Source organism: Schistocerca americana, chromosome 2 (assembly GCF_021461395.2).
Source record: "Schistocerca americana isolate TAMUIC-IGC-003095 chromosome 2, iqSchAmer2.1, whole genome shotgun sequence".
NCBI classification, from domain to species: Eukaryota; Metazoa; Arthropoda; class Insecta; order Orthoptera; family Acrididae; genus Schistocerca; species Schistocerca americana.
This window is the reverse complement of record NC_060120.1, coordinates 989,557,452-989,577,386: the sequence shown is the minus strand read 5'-3', so window position 1 is coordinate 989,577,386 and position 19,935 is coordinate 989,557,452. Positions and strand designations below refer to the sequence as shown.

At 45.7% G+C, this 19,935-nt stretch overlaps 1 protein-coding gene across 1 annotated transcript in view; it reads right to left on the bottom strand.

Annotated features, from left to right (window-relative positions):
- The window catches only part of LOC124594590, a 57,213-nt gene that overhangs the window by 21,580 nt on the left and 15,698 nt on the right, over positions 1-19,935 (bottom strand). Inside the window, exons 4-7 of the mRNA XM_047132963.1 lie at positions 17,017-17,167; positions 10,465-10,640; positions 10,248-10,374; positions 3,311-4,373 (exon numbers count right to left, since the gene is read on the bottom strand). Of these exons, the coding sequence (XP_046988919.1) occupies positions 3,311-4,373; positions 10,248-10,374; positions 10,465-10,640; positions 17,017-17,167 (1,517 nt within the window). The remainder of the gene's footprint in view (positions 1-3,310; positions 4,374-10,247; positions 10,375-10,464; positions 10,641-17,016; positions 17,168-19,935) is intronic.

The window sequence follows — 19,935 nt, the reverse complement described above, 5'->3', positions numbered from 1 at the left end:
TGCTGAACATTTTAAAACGTCTGCAAGCACCTATGTCTCTGTTCCACAAAATTTCGGGCGAACTGCCGGATGTTTGCAACTTACTGCCACAATATTTCGGCACCGAGTCTTGTGGCCATCTCCAGGTGATTCAGTATCACCTGAAGATGGCCAGAAGGCTCTGCGCCGAAATATTGTGGCAAGAAGTTGCAAACATTCGGCAGTTCGCCCGAAATTTTGTGGATCAATATGTACGCCTAGAAAGTTTTAAATCTCATACCTATGTCTCTGTCATGGATACCTGTAAAAGTACATTTTTAAAGTATTCAGCGAAGGCGTGTGGTTGACACCAGGGGTGTTGCCAAACTATGGCGTAGGGGAGGGGGGAGGTGTTAGCCGGACACTTTGCCATTTTATTCACTCATTTGTAAATGCTGCACTTCAACGTGAGTATGCCATAGGAGAGTGCCAAACAGGAGGGCTGCAATGCTTAAGCATCCTTCGCTGCTTCCGATCACCTTCAGATTTCGTCGAATGGTTTTGAACAGTCCCTAGTGGTTATACTCTGCTCACCAGAGCAAAAATAGCGGTCGCACTGCATTTCAAAGGGGTGGAACCACTTTCAGTGGGGTAGCTGGCCCATGATGTCCTCAGCGTAGGGTTGAAGCACTCGGCGAGTGCCGGGAAAGACAAAGGTTGCCAATAACATCGTGCTGTTGCTCATCACTCTGTGAACTGTTGTACTCGACGGCGAAGTGGAGGAACCGACGCTCCAGGGAAAACGGTGGGTTCTCTACGCCCTCTATGCCGCCATATAAGGCCTTTCCGTGTCGATTCTGAGCGGCTGTGTTGCTGAAATGTTTTCCTCGGCCACCCAAAGGAAAATCGCGTGAGGCCATGCATTATTTCAGAGTTAAGTATTTCGTCTACTTAAAGCTATAGTAAAGTGATTTATTTGATTTATATCTTGTTTTCTTATGAAACACCATCAGCACTTACGAATAAACCTGTAACAAGTTCGATTGACCTTGTTCCAGACCTCCCATGTTTATGCTTACAGATCATCATTTTCCCACCCCAACCAAAATAACTAACAGTGATATATTATCACTATGTCTTATGTGTGTCAAGTTTGGTTGAAATTGCTCCATCCATTCCACACCTATCCCTAACATGTTGCATAGCTGTGCTTTTATGTTACTCCTTCCCTCGACATTTCTCCAACGAAATGCTCAATTTATGAGTTGTAGGAATGTCCTAGTAGGACAGTATATTTCTTTCCCAATTTGTATGTCATATGTGCTTCAAAAGACATGTCTGTGTATATACTGTAGAAGAGTGGTAAGAATGTCCTGCTCCGACAACATATTTCTTCCCGAGTTAATATACCATGCATGTATCAAGCGACCAGTTTGTGTGTGTACAGGGTCAAAAGTATTTAAACCGACAAACTCTGGGAGGTTGTACGGGACATCACAACAAATATTTTTCCCTTATGTCATTTTTTCCTATGAGGATTATTTAAACCCGTGGAGGCAGTATTACGCTCTTCAGTTGTTGGAGGCCGTATTACGATCTTCAGTTGTTAGAGGGTGTATTATGCTCTTCAGTTGTAGGCAACTGCTGTCCACCAGTGTAGTAGTGCATTGTCTCTGTTTACTAATGTAGCGATACACCTGGAGTGAGTACATTGATATGGTTGGTGCGTACTATGTAGCGCACCACAACGGACGAGCTGCACAGCGGGTTTATCAATAACAATATCCTAATCGCCGTATCCCGCTTCATACGACCTTTGCTGCTGTATACCAACGTCTGCATGAGACCGGGTCAGTTTGCATATTACCTGGACAGGGACGCCGTCGCACGGTAAGAACGCTGCAAGTTGAGGAAGCTGTCTTGCAGCATGTGGAGAGGGATCCTTCAATCAGCACTCGTGCAATTGAACGTAACATGGGGACGAATCAGACGAATGTAAGAACAGTCCCTCGAGAGCAACTGTTACGTTCATTTCACTTACAGCGTGTCCACAAACTGGAACCAGTTGATTATCCACCCAGAGCATAGTTTTCGCAGTGGTATCTGGAACAGTGTGAAATGCATCTTACATTTCCATCCTCTGTGTTGTTTACCGATGAAGCAACGTTCGGGAGTGATGGAGTCTTCAACATGCAGAATTCGCATGTTTTGAGTGAGGATAACCCACATGCCGCAGTTACTAGCGCTCATCAAGTGCGGTTCTTCGTTAATGCGTGGGTGCCGTCCGGAGTGGCCGAGTGGTTCTAGGCGCTACAGTCTGGAACCGCGCAACCGCTACGGTCGCAGCTTCGAATCCTGCCTCGGGCATGGATGTGTGTGATGTCCTTACGTTAGTTAGGTTTAAGCAGTTCTAAGTTCTAGGGGACTGATGACCTCAGAAGTTAAGTCCCATAGTGCTCAGAGCCAGTCAATGCGTGGGTGGTGTTGTTGGGAACTGTTTAATTGGGTCGTATTTGCTACCTAGGCCATTAAATGGCACGCAATATTACAATTTTCTCGTCAGAGCAATGCCAGAATTGCTGGAAGACCTCACGCTCTCTACAAGACAACGCATGTGGTTCCAACATGACGGGGCGCCGGCACATTTTAGTCGTCGTGTGCGTCGATTCCTAGACCGACGATTCCCAGAAAAGTGGATTGGCAGAGATGGTCCTGTACCATGGCCTGCTCGATCCCCAGATATGTCCCCTCTGTACTTTTTTGTGTGTGGAGAGATGCGCAACATTGTTTACGTAACTCCTGTTGCGTCAGAAGAGGATCTGGTTGCCCGAATAGTAGCAGCAGCAGGAACAATTCAGGATACTCCTGGGGTTGTTGCCACAGAACATGATCCGACGGTGTAACCTTTGTTTACGTGTCATTGGAGGAATTTTTGAAAATCTACTGCAATTGAAATGAGGTTGTGTTAATTTGTTGTGTCTTGGTCTTAAAAAATGGTAAAGTGTTTGTTGGTTTAATTAATTTGCCACCAGAGGAATCTTCCTCTACCGGTTTAAATACTCTTCATAGGAGAAAATGACATTAGGGGAAAATATTTGTTTTGATGTTCCCTACAACCTCCCAGAGTTTGTCGGTTTAAAAACTTTTCACCCTGTATATTGTAGGGGACTGGTAGGAATGTCCTGCTCCAACAGCATATTTCTTCCCGGGTTAGTAAACCATGCGTGTATCAAGCGACCGGTTTGTGTGTATAGAGGAGTGGCAGGAATGTCCTAGTCAGACTGTAAATTGCTTCCCCAGTTAATATGCCATACGTACATCAGGCGACGTGTCTCTGTATATAGAGCCTTACCTGCGTCTGCACGCTGCCCAGGAGGGACTTGGGCACGTCGTAGTTCTCATACGGGACGGGCTGGCCCGCAGCCTCGGACCTGTGCTGCTGCTTGAGTAGCGCCACTTTAGGGTGGTGCGGGCAGGCGCAGGCGGGACTGGATGCCGTCGGCTGCTCCGTCACCAGCGGCAGCGGCATCGGCGGCTTCTTGATCTTCTTCTTGCTGGGCGAGTCCGTCACCGGGGAGTGCGGAGGCGGCGTGGGCGTCGGCGACAGCTGCGGCGGCTTGGGCGGCCTCGACGGCGGGCAGCACTGGCAGCGGCAGGCCTCGAACGGCGGCACCCTGGCGGTGGGTGGGTGCGCGGGGTGGGCCACGCTGGGCGGCAGGCCGGCGTTGGTGGTGGGCTGCGCCTGCTGGAAGCCGTGCGCCATGGGCGGCGTCTTGGGGCTCTTGGGCGGCACCAAAGGCGGCAGCGACGCCGGCTGGTGGGCGAGGTGCGGCGACTGCGGCCGGTCGTACCAGGAGCGCGGCACGCAGTACTCGGAGGGCGCGCCCCCGGCCCCGCCGCCGCCACCGCTGCTGCCGTGCGAGGACAGCGACATGCAGTCGCAGCCGCTGCTGGCGGTGCTGCGCGCGCACGCGCAGTGCCGGTGGCACGGCGACGAGGAGGCGGCAGCCGCCGCGCCGTCCGCGCCCACCACGTCCATCGTCCAGGCGGGGTTGAACGGCACGCCGCCGACGGGGTAGCTGGTGGTCGAAGTGGAGGAGCGCGACATGGAGGCGGCACCCAGCTTGCTGATGCAGCTGGAGCAGCGCTCCATGGTGGCGGCCGAGGACGAGGGGGCACCGCGCCCCACCGGGCTGGACGAGACCATCGAGCTGGGCCACACCTCGCCGAGCTGGTGCGAGTGCTGGTGATGGTGGTGCAGCATGTGGTGCTGCTGGTGCTGCTGGTGGTAGTCGCTGATGGACATGGCGTCGCCGCAGCCGAAGTTGCTGTCCAGGTCCGCCCCGCTGTGTAGGCCCGTGGCTGACGTCTCCGTTGACAGCCAGAAGGGGGAGCTGCTGTCGCGGTGCAGCCGGCTGCGTGAAACGGGACAGAATACTGCATATCAGAGCGAGTACACTCCATTTATTCGAGCTACAAAATACAGTCTCAGAAAAATTGGTGGAAACTATAAGGAAAGACGGGTAACACACAGTACTTACATGAACGTAAATGGAAGACCAAGAATGAAGTGATGGATTTAAAACGAGTATAAGGTAGGAATGTAATCTATGGACACTGGAGATCAATTTATAAATCAAAGATACACGAAAAGTTCAAAATCTGATTTAAGCTCAGGGTGGAATGATGATAACGGTAAGACTCTTTCGTTTTTAAAGTTGGGAACAACTGAGAACTTAGCAATCTAATGATTGCAGATTTTGTATTGAGAGTAAACCAAACAGGGAGGGAACTAATGAGGAGCGGCAAAAATGAGATTGGAATCAGACTAAGAGTGACATCAGGACTGGTGATCACAAAGTAAACAAACCTAAGGAATCGAAATGATACACCATGGACGAAGCAAGGGGAGACTAGCGCAGGCAAAAGGGCATTTCCGATCAAAATAAGTCTATCTAGTATCAAATATAGTCTTGAGGAAGAACATTCTGAAAATGTACTTTTCGAGCACAGCATTTTATGGTAATGAATCACTGACATTGGCGAAATCGAAGAATTTAAGGTGTAGCGCTATAGAAGGATGCTGAGAATTAGGGCGACTAATAATATAAGACATCAGGAGTTTCTCCGCAGAGCTAGTGAGGAAAAGAACATACGGAAAACACTAACAAGAAATAAGGACAAGGTGATTGGACTTGTGTTAAGACATAAGGGAGAACTTCCATGGTGCTAGAGAGGAATCTAAAAACTATAGGGGAAGACTGAAATTTGAATATATCCAACAAATAATTGAGGGTGCTGTGTGCAAGTGCTTCTCCGAGGTGACGAGACTGTTGTGTAGGAGCGGAACTAAGAGGACAGTAACACACACAAGAATATCAAGTGGAAGTAATTGCTAACAAAAATATTAAAAGCAGTGAACACGTAGCTAAATTGTACATCTTATGATTACGATTTCTGTTGAAGAGCGTTTTCCGATATTAAAACGTTGCCTAACAGATTTCAGTTTAAGGGCTTACGTGTCTCACATATTAGTGTTTACCAAGCCCATATTTTAGAATTATTGCTTCCTTGAAAGAAAAATATAACTTATTTTTTATCATGGTAAATTTGTGTACAGATTACTACCAGAAACTTTTGCAAGAGAAAAGATATGAATATCAACGGTGAAGAGGCAGCTGTCTTTAGAAAGACCGAGAATTGGCAGAGGTAGAGGCAACTCAAAGAAGAGTACCTCTCAGCCTCGATGGCATTCCACTTGAGTTACTACAGAATAAATTGCTGACATAAACGCTTGAAAGAAATATGTATCAGAAAAATCAGGTCGCTGGCGTCTACGTTCCAAAAAAATGAAATGTTATACAGTGAGCTGACAATTCCGCCCCATCTTACTGCATTCAAACAAATAGGGAGCAATCAAGTAATAATTTATGATTATACATGGTACAAGAACAGAAAAAGAACATGAAAGTGGGGTTCGAAGATACGTAAAACAATAAATTACACCTAAAAATTAGAAGTGGGATCCGAGCCTGGATTCTACTCCAAATTCTTGCCTTTCGCGTGCAGTTATTTTATCGAAGGCCCTATTCAGGTCGTGACTTGCAACCTGCCTACACAATTCTAGATCTACCAGAACCTTTTTAATAACATTTTCAATTTCTAATAAGGTGCCCACTTTCGGATCCAGTAAGCTGTTTTCATAACAGTGCATGCTTTAAAGTGCAAAATTCATTTACAAATAACCTACAGGCTGCTGCTAAGCCACTTACCAAGACACTCTTTATTCTAGCAATGATATGCCAGAAAGCTTTTTGTAGTTTCGAAATCAGAAAATCGTTACTAGTAAAGGTGAAGCATCATGAGCAGTCGCCAGTTAGCACAGTCGGTGAGAAAAGTTTGTATAAATAGCAAGAATCCAGGTTCGAATCTCCAGTCATACAGTTTTATTCTATCAGGAAGTTTCACTAGAGCGCACCCTCTATTAATGTAATTCAAGATTCTTTCTTTAAGTAGTAATTGGATCTGATGAGTGTTTAGACACTCAAGTGCGTATTGTTCAGGAGATACTTGTTTCATAACCATCTTAGTTGCAAAAAGGACATGGAACATGGAATTAGCCAAGGATGGATTGCAAAACGTCTCGGTTATTATGGAGCATTGCATGGTATATCAAACAAGCCAGCTTTCCTAAACCAGTGTGCGTAACAATTGTGACGTCAACATGTACCAGATAGGAAATGACATGAAATACTGACTCTACGGTATTAATCCTATGGCCCATTGCGTCCACTACAGCGGACAGTTGTTAATGGTCGCATCTTTGGCGTTTGCAATCACTTCCGAGGCTGGAAATGCACATAGTCTGCTGCAGTGGGCACTCCCTACTGGTCTCGTGCCCTACATACATTTGCAGCCTCATGATTGACTGGAAGCACCAGAGAAATGACCATTAACCACATGGTTAATTTCAGTCTGTTCCCAATGAGCCCGAAAAACAAATCCCAGAATAAATGAAACATTTATCGTTATCCAGTGCACAAGATCTGAGCGTTATTTAGTATAGTCAACAGAGCCGGTCGCGGTGGTCTAGCGGTTCTGGCGCTCCAGTCCGGAACCGCGGGACTGCTACGGACGCAGGTTCGAATCCTGCCTCGGGCATGGGTGTGTGTGATGTCCTTAGGTTAGTTAGGTTTAAGTAGTTCTAAGTTCTAGGGGACTTATGACCTAAGATGTTGAGTCACATAGTGCTCAGAGCCATTTGAACCAAGTATAGTCAACAGAGGCAAAACTTTGTGAAGTCAGGCCAGGTTCGAAAATAGTAGGATACGACGTGACACTATGACTGCTATTCAGATAAAACTCAGAAGACTTGTACTTAATTTACACTACCTCTCCTAGCGGCGAGTATCTGTACTCTAATACCAACGCTACATTTACAAAGTACATGCTCATGGGAACAGACAGTCCAGATTTTCCAGAACTTATCAAGGAACCTGCTTAACAATTGGCATAGGGGTACAATTACCGGCAGCGAAGCGATTTGAGTAACTGCTTCCGCATGAATGTGTTCAAAGTTAATGTGGATAGGTACGCTGTAAATGTGGAAGCCAATCATCAAAGATAAGAATTTCTTATCAATTTGGGCCTCGTATGGATCAAGTAAATAACTACTTCTGTTTTATGTTCGGTTTTCACAATAATTTTTCATTCGATCAGAGTGCTGTTTTTCTCTGAATGCCTGACCACTTTGCTCCCGATTTCTTTTTTGATTTTTTTTTCTTGATATGGAAATGTATAATTCTTTTTTATGAAACGCCCCTCTCTTCAAAATTTCATGTTGTTCAGTCTTCCTCTCTTTCAGATCACTTCTGTTTTCTTGGAGTCACTTCCAGCAAGCCGGCCGCGGTGGTCTAGCGGTTCTAGGCGCTCAGTCAGGAACCGCGCGACTGCTACGGTCGCAGGTTCGAATCCTGCCTCGAGCATGGATGTGTGTGATGTCCTTAGGTTCGTTAGGTTTAATTAGTTCTAAGTTCTAGGTGACTTATGACCACAGATGTTGAGTCCCATAGTGCTCAGAGCCATTTGAACCATTTTTGAACTTCCAGCAAATATATTCTTTTCCGGCTCGCATGTTCAAAAATTCTCTTGTATGACTTTTTTTCATTAAATCGAACCATACGGCCGTGAATCATCATTCTACGTTTTGTGATCGTTTTCTTGTTCAGTTTCCTTGTACAGATCTTCATTACTTCTGTTCCTGTATTCATCGTTTTGTTTTATTGGCTCAATGTTTTTCTCAGAATTTTCTTCTCTTGGTGTTCCATTTCTCGTGTCCAGAAATGAAGTTCCATATATACATTCTGATTTTATTAATGTAACATACTGCTGCAACGTTCATTGGGGCACCATTTCCGTCTTCTTTGCACTGGGTTTATTAGTTTCTTCACTCACTGGCGTTATTCTGTATCAATTCATCGATATATTTAAATTTTTGAACATCTCATAAATTCACTGCAGCTCCATTCATTGACATATGGTCACGACACACTACAGATAGGTAGAAAAACTCATAAAGTTTTGTTCGGCTGAAGCCGCACTTCAGGTTTCCGCCGCCAGAGCGCTTGAGAGCGCAGTGAGACAAATTGGCGACAGGAGCCGAGAAAGCGTATGTCGTGCTTGAAATGCACTCACATAATAGTGCAACGACACTTCAGGACGAAGTTCAGCAAAGATCCACCAACTGCTAACTCCATTCGGCGATGGTATGCGTAGTTTAAAGCTTCTGGATGCGTCTGTAAGGGGAAATCAACGGGTCGGCCTGCAGTGAGCGAAGAAACGGTTGAACGCGTGCGGGCAAGTTTCACGCGTAGCCCGCGGAAGTCGACGAATAAAGCAAGCAGGGAGCTAAACGTACCACAGCCGACGGTTTGGAAAATCTTACGGAAAAGGCTAAAGCAGAAGCCTTACCGTTTACAATTGCTACAAGCCCAGACACCCGATGGAAATGAGCGTTTGGCGTCATTGGCCGGGAGGCCCCTCGCGGGGCAGGTCCGGCCGCCATATCGCAGGTCTTATTACACTCGGCGCCACATTGGGCGACCTGCACGCCGGATGGGGATGAAATGATGATGAACACAACACAACACCCAGTCCCTGAGCGGAGAAAATCTCCGACCCAGCCGGGAATCGAACCCGGGCCCAGAGGACGGCAATCCGTCACGCTGACCACTCAGCTACTGGGGCGGACCCAGACACCCGATGACAAAGCCAAACGCTTTGAATTTTCGGCGCGGTTGCAACAGCTCATGGAAGAGGATGCGTTCAGTGCGAAACTTGTTTTCAGTGATGAAGCAACATTTTTTCTTAATGGTGAAGTGAACAATGTGCGAATCTGGGCGGTAGAGAATCCTAACGCATTCATGCAGCAAATTCGCAATTCACCAAAAGTTAACGTGTTTTGTGCAATCTCACGGTTTAAAGTTTACGGCCCCTTTTTCTTCTGCGAAAAAAACGTTACAGGACACGTGTATCTGGACATGCCGGAAAATTGGCTCATGCCACAACTGGAGACCGACAGCGCCGACTTCATCTTTCAACAGGATGGTGCTCCACCGCACTTCCATTATGATGTTCGGCATTTCTTAAACAGGAGATTGGAAAACCGATGGATCAGTCGTGGTGGAGATCATGATCAGCAATTCATGTCATGACCTCCACGCTCTCCCGACTTAACCCCATGCGATGTCTTTCTGTGGGATTATGTGAAAGATTCAGTGTTTAAACCTCCTCTACAAAGAAACGTGCCAGAACTGCGAGCACGCATCAACGATGGTTTCGAACTCATTGATGGGGACGTGCTGCACCGAGTGTGGGAGGAACTTGATTATCGGCTTGATGTCTGCCGAATCACTAAAGGGGCACATATCGAACATTTGTGAATGCCTAAAAAATTTTTTTGAAGTTTTGTGTGTGTGTGCAAAGCATTGTGAAAATATCTCAAATAATAAAGTTATTGTAGAGCTGTGAAATCGCTTCAATCATTTGTAATAACCCTGTATATTTGTCATATATTCCTATTTTTATATTGCACTTAAAAGACCTGTTACACTACACGTAAAGTCCGGTCCTCCTTTCGTTTCTCTTCTGGTCACCTTTTTAGATACTGACGAGGCTGACTATAGAATTTTAGTTTTCGTAATTCCAGTATGCAATGAAACATTATTTAGTGCCGTGTTTCATGTCTGAACGCTTCCATCAGCTTACCAAAGTGTCTCACAATAACTTACCTGCAGGGACACGGGAAGTCGTCGCCGCTGAAGTCGCTGGACATTGTCTGGTTGTGAATGAAAGACTGCTGGAGGGAGTCCACGTCGGAAGCCCTGGAATGCACCTGTCTCCTCGGACTGTCGATAACTAAGGAAGAGAACCGCACAGTGAGCAATATTGTTTGCAGTTGGCAACACAAGAATGTGCACGAACAAGTGTGTGGCGTGAGGTACTGACCGGACATATTCCTGGTGACCGCTCGCCGCCGGTTGGTGATCTTGCCCTGGGCCGCCATCTGGAAGACCTTGGTGATCTCCTCGGCTTGGTCTGTGACGCACACGTGGACACCTTCGCCTTTCCCACAGCGGGATCCACCCTCGAACACGAACCGGCCTTCCACCACGCCATAGCGCCTGAAACATCCGGAACCCCGTGCAGATTTCCTGACAGGTATGTACTTTCCAGTGTGACCGATAGTTACCGCGTATGTACATAACGACAGGGAGCAGGAGGATCTGTGACTCAAATGAAGTAAGGATAAGATATGGTCTACACTCGAGAACCACTTGCAGAGAATTGGGTCATTCTGAAAATAGTCTTATACTACATATACACCAGTATGATGTTTAGTGTCAACAGTCAACCAATTATACGAGGGCTATCCACAAAGTACATTACGTTTTGGAATTAAAAATAAATAAAGTATTGTGAAATTCTTTTATTATATACAGATGAAAGCCACACTTCTATACTACTTTTCTACATAGTTGCCATTTAAATTAAGGCACTTATTTTAGCGATGGACGAGCTTGGAAATTCCTTCGTCGTAAAATGCGGCCGCCTGCGCCTTCAATACCACGTGGTTACCTCTTCTTCAAGCTGTGCGTCGTCATCAAAACGCTGCATAGCCAACCAGTTCTTCATTGCTGGGAATAAGTGGAAGTCGCTCGGTGCCAGGTCGGGACTGTACGGCGGATGAGGAAACAACTCCCACTTAAAAGATTCGAGAACTTCACGAGTGGCATTTGCCGTGTGGGCCCGGGCGTTGGCGTGAATCAGCAAGATCTTTGAGCCCAACTTTCCCCTGCGCTTGTTTTGTATTGCTGTTCTGAGGTTGTGCAGAGTTTGGCAATACCTTTGAGAGTTTATTGTAGTGCCTCTTTCCAGGAAATCCACAAAAATCGTATTTCTACCGGGTTACTGATTAACCATGTGGTTGAAGGCGCAGGCGGCCGAATTTTACGACGAAGGAATTTCCAAGCTCATCGATCGCTACGACAAGTGCCCTAATTTAAATGGCAACTATGTAGAAAAGTAGTATTTAAGTGTGGCTTTCATTTGTATATAATAAAAAAATTTCCAATACTTCATTTATTTTTAATTCCAAAATGTAATGTACTTTGTGGATAGCCCTCGTAAAAAACAATAACATTCACAAACATGATACTAGAGGGAAACCTGATTTACGTTATCCATCTCTCGTCCTTAGTGTGGGGCAGAAAGGACTGAGGAAACCAGCCATAAAAATCTTTGACGTCCTATGTAATGTTGTTAAGGGTTTAACAGATAATTAAATTAATATTAAACATAAAGTAAAATCATATCTGTTTGACAACTCCTCAAGCAACTATTCCATACAAGATTTTCTGAATTGGAGATGTTGCGTTGTCTCTCTCTCTGTGTGTGTGTGTGTGTGTGTGTGTGTGTGTGTGTGTGTGTGTGTGTGTGTGTGCCGGCCGGGGTGGCCGAGCGGTTCTAGGCGCTACAGTCTGGGACCGAGCAACCGCTACGGTCGCAGGTTCGAATCCTGCCTCGGGCATGGATGTTTGTGATGTCCTTAGGTTAGTTAGGTTTAAGTAGTTCTAAGTTGTAGGGGACTGATGACCTAAGAAGTTTAGTCCCATAGTGCTCAGAGCCATTTGAACCATTTGTGTGTGTGTATGTGTGTGGGTGGGTGGGTGTCTGCGCAATTTTTTTTCTCTTTCGGACAAGGAGAGAGAGACACTGAACACAGTTAAGTATAAATAACTGTGTGCACGGAAAAAATATAACTTAATAAATCATGTAAATGGCTAGCGTGCTGCATATTTTTAGCTGAAAACAGTAGTGTTGTTATAAAACTGACACTTTCAACATCATGCCGGGAAGTGGGGACAAGCCCAGTATTTGCCCCACAAGCGTGGGTAACCGCCTAAAAACCACACTCAGGCTGATTGGTGTCTCACCTTCCAGTCTCGCAAGCTACTGCGCTTCGCGTTACCCTTTCTTTTTTTGAGTCATCAGTCTTCCGGCTAGTTTGAAGCGGCTCACCATGTACTCCTCTCCCGTGCCAACGTTCTCGTCCACTTGCATCTTCTCCAATATTTTCTGGAATTACTACATCCTCTCTCTCTCTCTCTCGCTCTCTTTCTTTCTTTCTTTCTCTCTCTTTTCTTTACAAACCAATACAGCTTCCTCTATCACAGAAGTTATTCCCTGAAGTCTTGGAAAATGTCCTATCATCCTACCCCTTATTTCGTCAGTGTTTCCCATATGTTCCATTCCCCTATCATTCCTTACCTTAGCAGTGCACCTAATTTTCAAAATTCGTCAGCAGCACCACAATTCACATGCTTCAATTCTCTTCTTTTGCGGTTTTCCCACACTCATTGTTTCACTACCAAACAAAGCTGGGTTTCATGTAAATGGCGAGCGTGTTGCATATTTTTAGCTGAAAACAGTACTGTTTTTATAAAACTGACACTTTCAACATCATACCGAGAGGACGAAATTATGATCCGTGGCACATGTAAAAGTAGCCCTCGACCTTGGGCCTCCGCCAGAAAGATCAGAGCATCGAGTATCATACTTCTTGCGGGCTTTGCATGCAAGGTGGAGGGTGTGCGTGTCTGAGCGCGGGGGTGGGGTTTGACCGCACTGATCTAGAGAAGTTGATGAGGGGAAGGGAAGTAGCCATACAGTTGATTATGACGTCACTGCGACGATGATGTCCATCGTAGCACTGTGTGACCGTACGGTCACATTAAAGGAAGAAGTCGAATCACACACACACACACACACACACACACACACACACACACACACACACCTGCCAAATAACATTAGCAAGTCAACATGCACATGTCAGGAATTCCACCACTACTGCAATGTGCAAAACACAACTCATCCCAAGAAGATCGTCGTCTACGGATTGGGCATATGATAGGCGGTATCTGACGCGAATGATAAGGATGCGTTTCCATCTGGACACGTTGCGTAACTTCCTCCGAAAATGCGTTTGACTCACCAACTTATTCTCCTTACCCATCATCAGAAGGTGACTTGAGACATATTCTTTTCGTGTGGGCTGCATGCGATCAGCATGAAAGCCAACAAAACACCAGCTCCCTACCCACCACTACTGTCCTCGAGCCATAAAAAATACAAACACGTACGAAGTTACCACTGATCTTATACAGGTTGTAAACCGGCACATACCGGGTGTCCTAGGAGGAATAATCAGTATTCAGGCATATGACGGGAACGATCATTCGAAGCAAAAACAACGGTAAACATGGGCTCTAAAATGCATACCTTAAGAGCTATGAGCACTTCATGTTCAATAGTGTGAAACAAATCTCTTCTACTGTAAACTCTTTGCTTTCCGTGTTTTGTGGTAGAATGGACCAGGAGAACACTAGCTTATCTTCGCTACTATGAAACACATTCCTTCTACTGAACAAGTGCTCATAGCTCTTACGGTATGCGTTTTGGAGTCCTTGTTTATTGGAAATTTTTGCTTCAAATCATCATTCCAGTAATGTCCCAGAATATTGACACCGTACGAATTTATCAGCTAATATGTGCTCCAAATAGATTTTCAGACAAAAAAATGGTACACATACGGTCATGTAGTTTCGCTGCATGTATAATGGAGTTACCACTTCTATCAACCGAGGCGGTGAAGAAAGTATTTTTTAACGGGGCGATATACTTTATTAAAAAGACGATTACATTGACATAACGGTATTAAATGTTGGCATTGAAATATTTTGCAGAAATATCCAGAAAATAAACTGAAATTGAAAGGCAAGGTCACCGGAGTCAACTAGCCTACTTCAGTGTAAAAACCACTGGGTAGGGCACTCATGCAAGAAAGCGGTTTACTGAACATGAGTACGTAAACACATTTTAAATCGTGTTCCTTGACGTAGCTAATGTGTGTTTGTCGTTCAAAGTAGGGCCAAGAGGAATTACGTTCACGCCGGCCGGAGTGGCCGAGCGGTTCTAGGCGCTACAGTCTGGAACCGCGCGACTGCTACGGTCGCAGGTTCGAATCCTGCCTCGGGCATGGATGTGTGTGATGTCCTTAGGTTAGTTAGGTTTAAGTAGTTCTAAGTTCTAGGGGACTGATGACGTCAGAAGTTAAGTCCCATAGTGCTCAGAGCCATTTGAATTACGTTCACTCTTACAAGCGTAGGTATATTTTCTTGCTGTAAGTAATGACGAAGGCACGGATGACAGCCTCACTCGACAGCGTAAGTCGCTCAGTAGCTTATTCCAGCCACCTTGCCTCGGAGAAGAATATTTATGTATACAGCAAAACGTAATAAATGTTACTCTTCCTCTAGCGTTGTGAACATAGATTATTTATTATTTTCCAGGATGTTACACCAACAAGTTACAGTTATCTAAATAGAACGCAATTTTTTCTATCATATAAGTGTTGTGTTAGAAACAATGGTCTACAAACCAATTTAAATGAAATTGCTATCAATTTTAGTTAGGGAACTAGAAACGTCCAAAAGGTCTAGGTGTGAATGCAACGTTCTGTATATTATTAGTGGTGTTTTAGACGAATTTACTTGGGACAGAATGTTCATTTCAGTGAAGTGTGCAAACAAGTGTCCATTTTCCTCAACGCACAGCTCAATACGACTTCTGAACGATCTGCAGACTCCCGTCTGCTGGTGTTACGGAGCGGTAAACTTCCTCGATGAGCTGTTTGAAGTCATGTTCGGCTAGACAGTAGAATGTACCCGTACACTGCCGTATACAAGGCAGGTCGGAATGTGCAAATGAACCATGTTTGGTTTCCGTCTGAACACAGCCCATTAAGTACAACACGCATCCATCCCTGAAAGTCTGAACGTTTCTAGCTCCCTGAATAAAACTGGCAGAAATTTTGCTTGAATTTATTTGTCGACAGTTTGTTTAACTGTATCAGATACGGGATGGAAAAAAATGTTCTATTCAAATAAATCGTTGGTGAAATTTCCTGGAAAATAACCAAATAAACTACATTCGTAACTCCACAGAAATAGTAACGTCTCTCACGTTTACCTATTTAAATAAATATCCCTTGCCCTTATTTTTTTTGCCAACAGACTGGGCCGTTGAACACACTGGTGCTCGTCAGATCACCGAAGTTAAGCAACGTTGGACATGACCAGTACTTGGATGGGCAGCCGTCTGGTTACGCAGTGTAATTTTGGCTTCTTTCCCTTTGTCAATAAGGCAAAAGGGAAGAGGGGTGGTGACTTAAAATTCCTGATGACCAGACGTTGCCACCAATGTCTTGAATTAAATTCCAAACCTTTCTGCAATGTCTCATGAAGTGTTGGCATATGACACTGTAGGTGGTCATCAGTTCAACAGATGCTGACGCTGAGCTCAGTGGCTCTCCTGCTGCTATTCCAGAGCCGTAAGCTAAGTCGCGGCACCTTCACCTTTTTCTCATTATCATCATAATCCAATACAACAGGCACCCATTAGGGTGACCTCCACCTATCAGACACAAACTCACATCTCCCATACTTCGCGAAGGAAAGGTGCGCCAGTGCGCCAAGGACAGAAATTATTTCCAATTAGGCGGCCTAACGTACCATTCGACGACTCCCAGCCAACAACGTCACACATCTCATCGTTTTTTAAAACACCATTACTCTAAACTAAGTCTGATGCAAAGCCCGCAAAGTGGTTTCTCCAGATCATTTCCGAAGAACTCTAGTACGGCTCTTGGAACAAAGCTACGGTCAGTTTCTACCAACCCTCCCATCTCAGCTAAAGCTAAGTCTCTCTCTCCCTCCCTGCCTCCCTTGCTCTCTTTCTCTCTCCCTCCCTTTCTCTCTATCTCTCTCGCCTTCCTCCCTCCCTTTCTCTCTCTCTCTCTCTCCTCCCTCCATCCCTTTCTGTCTCTCTCTCCCTCCCTTTTCTCCCTCCCCCTCCCTCCCTCCCTTTCTCTCTCTCTCTCTCTCTCTCTCTCTCTCTCTCTCTTCTCTCTCTCCCTCCCTTTTCTCTCTCTCCCTGCCTCCCTCCCTTTCTCTCTCCCCCTCCCTTTTTCTCTCTCTTCCTCCCTCCTCCCTCCCTTTTCTCTCTCTCCCTCCCTCCCCCCTTTTTCTTTCTCCCCTCCCTCCCTCCCTCTCTCTCTCTCTCCCTCTTCTCTCTCGCTCTCTCCCTCCCTCCCTTCTCTCTCTCTCTCTCTCTCTCTCTCTCTCTCTCTCTCTCTCTCCCCCCCTCTTCTCTCTCTCTCTCTCCCTTTTTCTCTCTCTTCCTCCCTTCTCTCTCCCTTTTCTCTCTCTCCCTCCCTCCCCCCATTTTCTCTCCCTCCCTCCCTCCCTCCTTTTTCCTCTCCCTCCCTCCCTCCTTCCATCTCTCTCTCTCTCTCTCTCTCTCTCTCTCTCTCTTTCTGTCTCCCCCCCCTATCTCCCTCTCTGTCACACACAAACACACAAACACCTCCTTCCTTGCCATCATGCTGCCGTGTGGTCCAGACAGACAGACGGTTACAGCGCGGCCCGCAGATCTTACCTCAGCTGGCTGATGTCCCAGAAACCGAGAAGCCGCGGCGGCACCCCGGACGTGAGGCAGAATCGCTGCTCCTGGACGTGCAGGCGCGCGGGGCCGGGCGAGATCTTGGCTCGCGGCGGCGCCGACGTTATCTGGATCAGGAACGGCTGGTCTGAAACACCGAGTGCGCACTCAGCTGGCGGCACCAGGACGAGAGTCGGTGGCAAAAAATGACATATGAAATCAGTGGAGTCACTTCCTACAGAAAACTCTCAGATTCTGTAGTGACAACTCAAGAGTTTCCAGAATGAGATTTTCACTCTGCAGCGGAGTGTGCGCTGATAAGAAACTTCCGGACAGGTTAAAACTGTGTGCCGGAGTGACGCTCGAACTCGGGACCTTTGCCTTTCGCAGGCAAGTGCTCTACCATCTGAGCTACCCAAGCACGACTCACGACCCGTCCTCACAGCTTCAATTCTGCCAATACCTCGTCTCCTACCTTCCAAACTTCACAGAAGCTCTTCTGCAAAACTTGCAGAACTAGCACTCCTGGAAGAAAGGATGTTGCGGAGACATGGCTTAGCCACAGCTTAGGGGATGTTTCCAGAATGAGATTTTTCACTCTGCAGCGGAGTGTGCACTGATATGAAATTTCCTGACAGATTAAAACTGTGTGCCGGACCGAGAGTGGTAGAGCACTTGACCGCGAAAGGCAAAGGTCCCGAGGTCGAGTCTCGGTCCGACACACAGTTTTAATCTGTCAGGAAGTTTCAAATCAAGAGTTAATTGGTGCCACAGACATGCCTGAAATACCGCGTGTATTAAGTGCCTGAAACGAGCAAGGTTTGTCCTTGTCTTAAAATACTGACTTCGTGACAGGCACTCTTTCATTCAGGTGGGGGATTAATGTTCTCCTGTATAATTAAATTTTCTTCGAGACATTTGAGTCTCATCTTTATCTACGATAATGATGGAAGCTGAAGAACTGAATTAAAATTTGTACCGCAGTTGAAACTTGACACAATATCTCCTTGCTTACAAGGCTGGTATGCTAGTCATTACACCACCATAGCATTACAGCTAACCTAAGTGCACAGACTACCCAAGTCAAATGCCCTCCCCAGCACTAACTTCAATTCACATCTTCAGTTTATTTTCCCTTTTTAGATCGTCATTATGGCCAAGGCTCTCCGGTATTGGAGTAGCACTCCAGCATTGGATGTAATGGGGAAAATCCTGCAGAAACGATAAAAATGAGACTGAAATGTCTGGACGAAAATTTCACTATATCACTCTATAGATCACCTGTTCCTAAGGTACAAGCAGAATTTCCCCATTACCATGCGGTGTTATTCCAGTACTGGAGAGCCTCAGCAATAGTGACGACCTAAGAAGAGAAAATATGCTGAAAATGTCAATTGAAGGCTGTGTTACGGACGGCACTGGAATATCTTAGTCCGTGCAGTTATTGTAGCTGTAACGCTGTGGTGGTGTAATGTGTACCATACCTGCCTAGTAAGTAACGGAACCCAGGTTCAAGTCGCCGCCTCAGCACAAATTTTAAATCATTTCTTCAGCATTCATCATTCTCCTCTTTGTTTATTCAGATAGCTAATAACGCATTTTAGCAGCAACCCAATAAATCATACCTGAACATGATGCCTGTCTGTTCCACTGATTTACTTCTTTGCAGTTCACACTGCTGAAATTCGTGTCTCCGCTGTTAGCAGTACAACCTGGGATTCTTCCTCTTCTTCTCCTTCTTCTTTTCATTAGCACTTACCCGTTTGGATCCAGGCTCCGCTGCTCTCGAATTTTGTCAGATTTATTTTTATTTAACTCTGCGACTGGGTGCCCTTTTTGTCGCCTCAAGCGTCAGTTACGTAAGCGAGGAAAGTCCTGTGCACTACCTGTCTGTTATTAATGTAAGGTTCGTTCTGAGTGATTGTATTTTAACTACATACGTCCCATAATTATTTAAATAGGGGCGTGAGGACAAGCCCAGTATTTGCCTAAACGAGCGCGGGAAACCGCCTAAAAACCATACCCAGGCAGATTGTTGTCTCACCTTCCAGTCTAGTAAGCTACTGCCCTTCTCATTACACTTTCTTTTTTCTTTCTTTTTTGAGTCATTAGTCTTCCGGCTAGTTTGAAGTGGCTCGACATGAATTCCTCTCCCGTGCCAACCTTCTCGTCCACTTGCATCTTCTCCAGTATTTTCTGGAATTACTACTCTCTCTCTCTCTCTCTCTCTCTCTCTCTCTCTCTCTCTCTCTCTCTCTCTCTTTCTATTTCTCTCTTCCTTTACAAACCACTACGGCTTCCTCTAGTACCACAGAAGTTATTCCCTGAAGTCTTGGAAAATGTCCTATCATCCTGCCCCTTCTTTCCGTCAGTGTTTCCCATATGTTCCATGCCTGACCGATTCTGCGGAGAACCTCTTCATTCTTTACCTTATCAGTGCACCTAATTTTCAAAATTCGTCTGCAGCACCACAATTCACATGCTTAAATTCTCTTCTGCCGCGGTTTTCCCACAGTCCCTGTTTCACTACCATTCAAAGCTGTGCTTCAAATGTACATTCTCATAAATTTCTTCCTCTAATTAAGGCCTTTATTTGGTACTAGTATGTTTCTATTGGCTATTTCCTGTGATAGCCTGCTCTTTATATTCTCCCTGCTCGGTCCATCATAGGTTATTTTGTTGCGTACGTAGCTCTGTTCCTTAACTTCTTCTACTTCGTGATTGCCAGTTCTCATGTTCAGTTTCTAGTTGTTCCCATTTCTGCTGCTTCTCATTACTTTCGCCTTTCTTCGACTCACTCTCACTCCATATTCTATAATCACTAGACTGCTCATTCAATTCAACTGACCCCCTTTACCCGTCTTCATTTTCATCGAGGAAACTTAAATTTATTCCTGTCATTGTTTCTTCGATGTA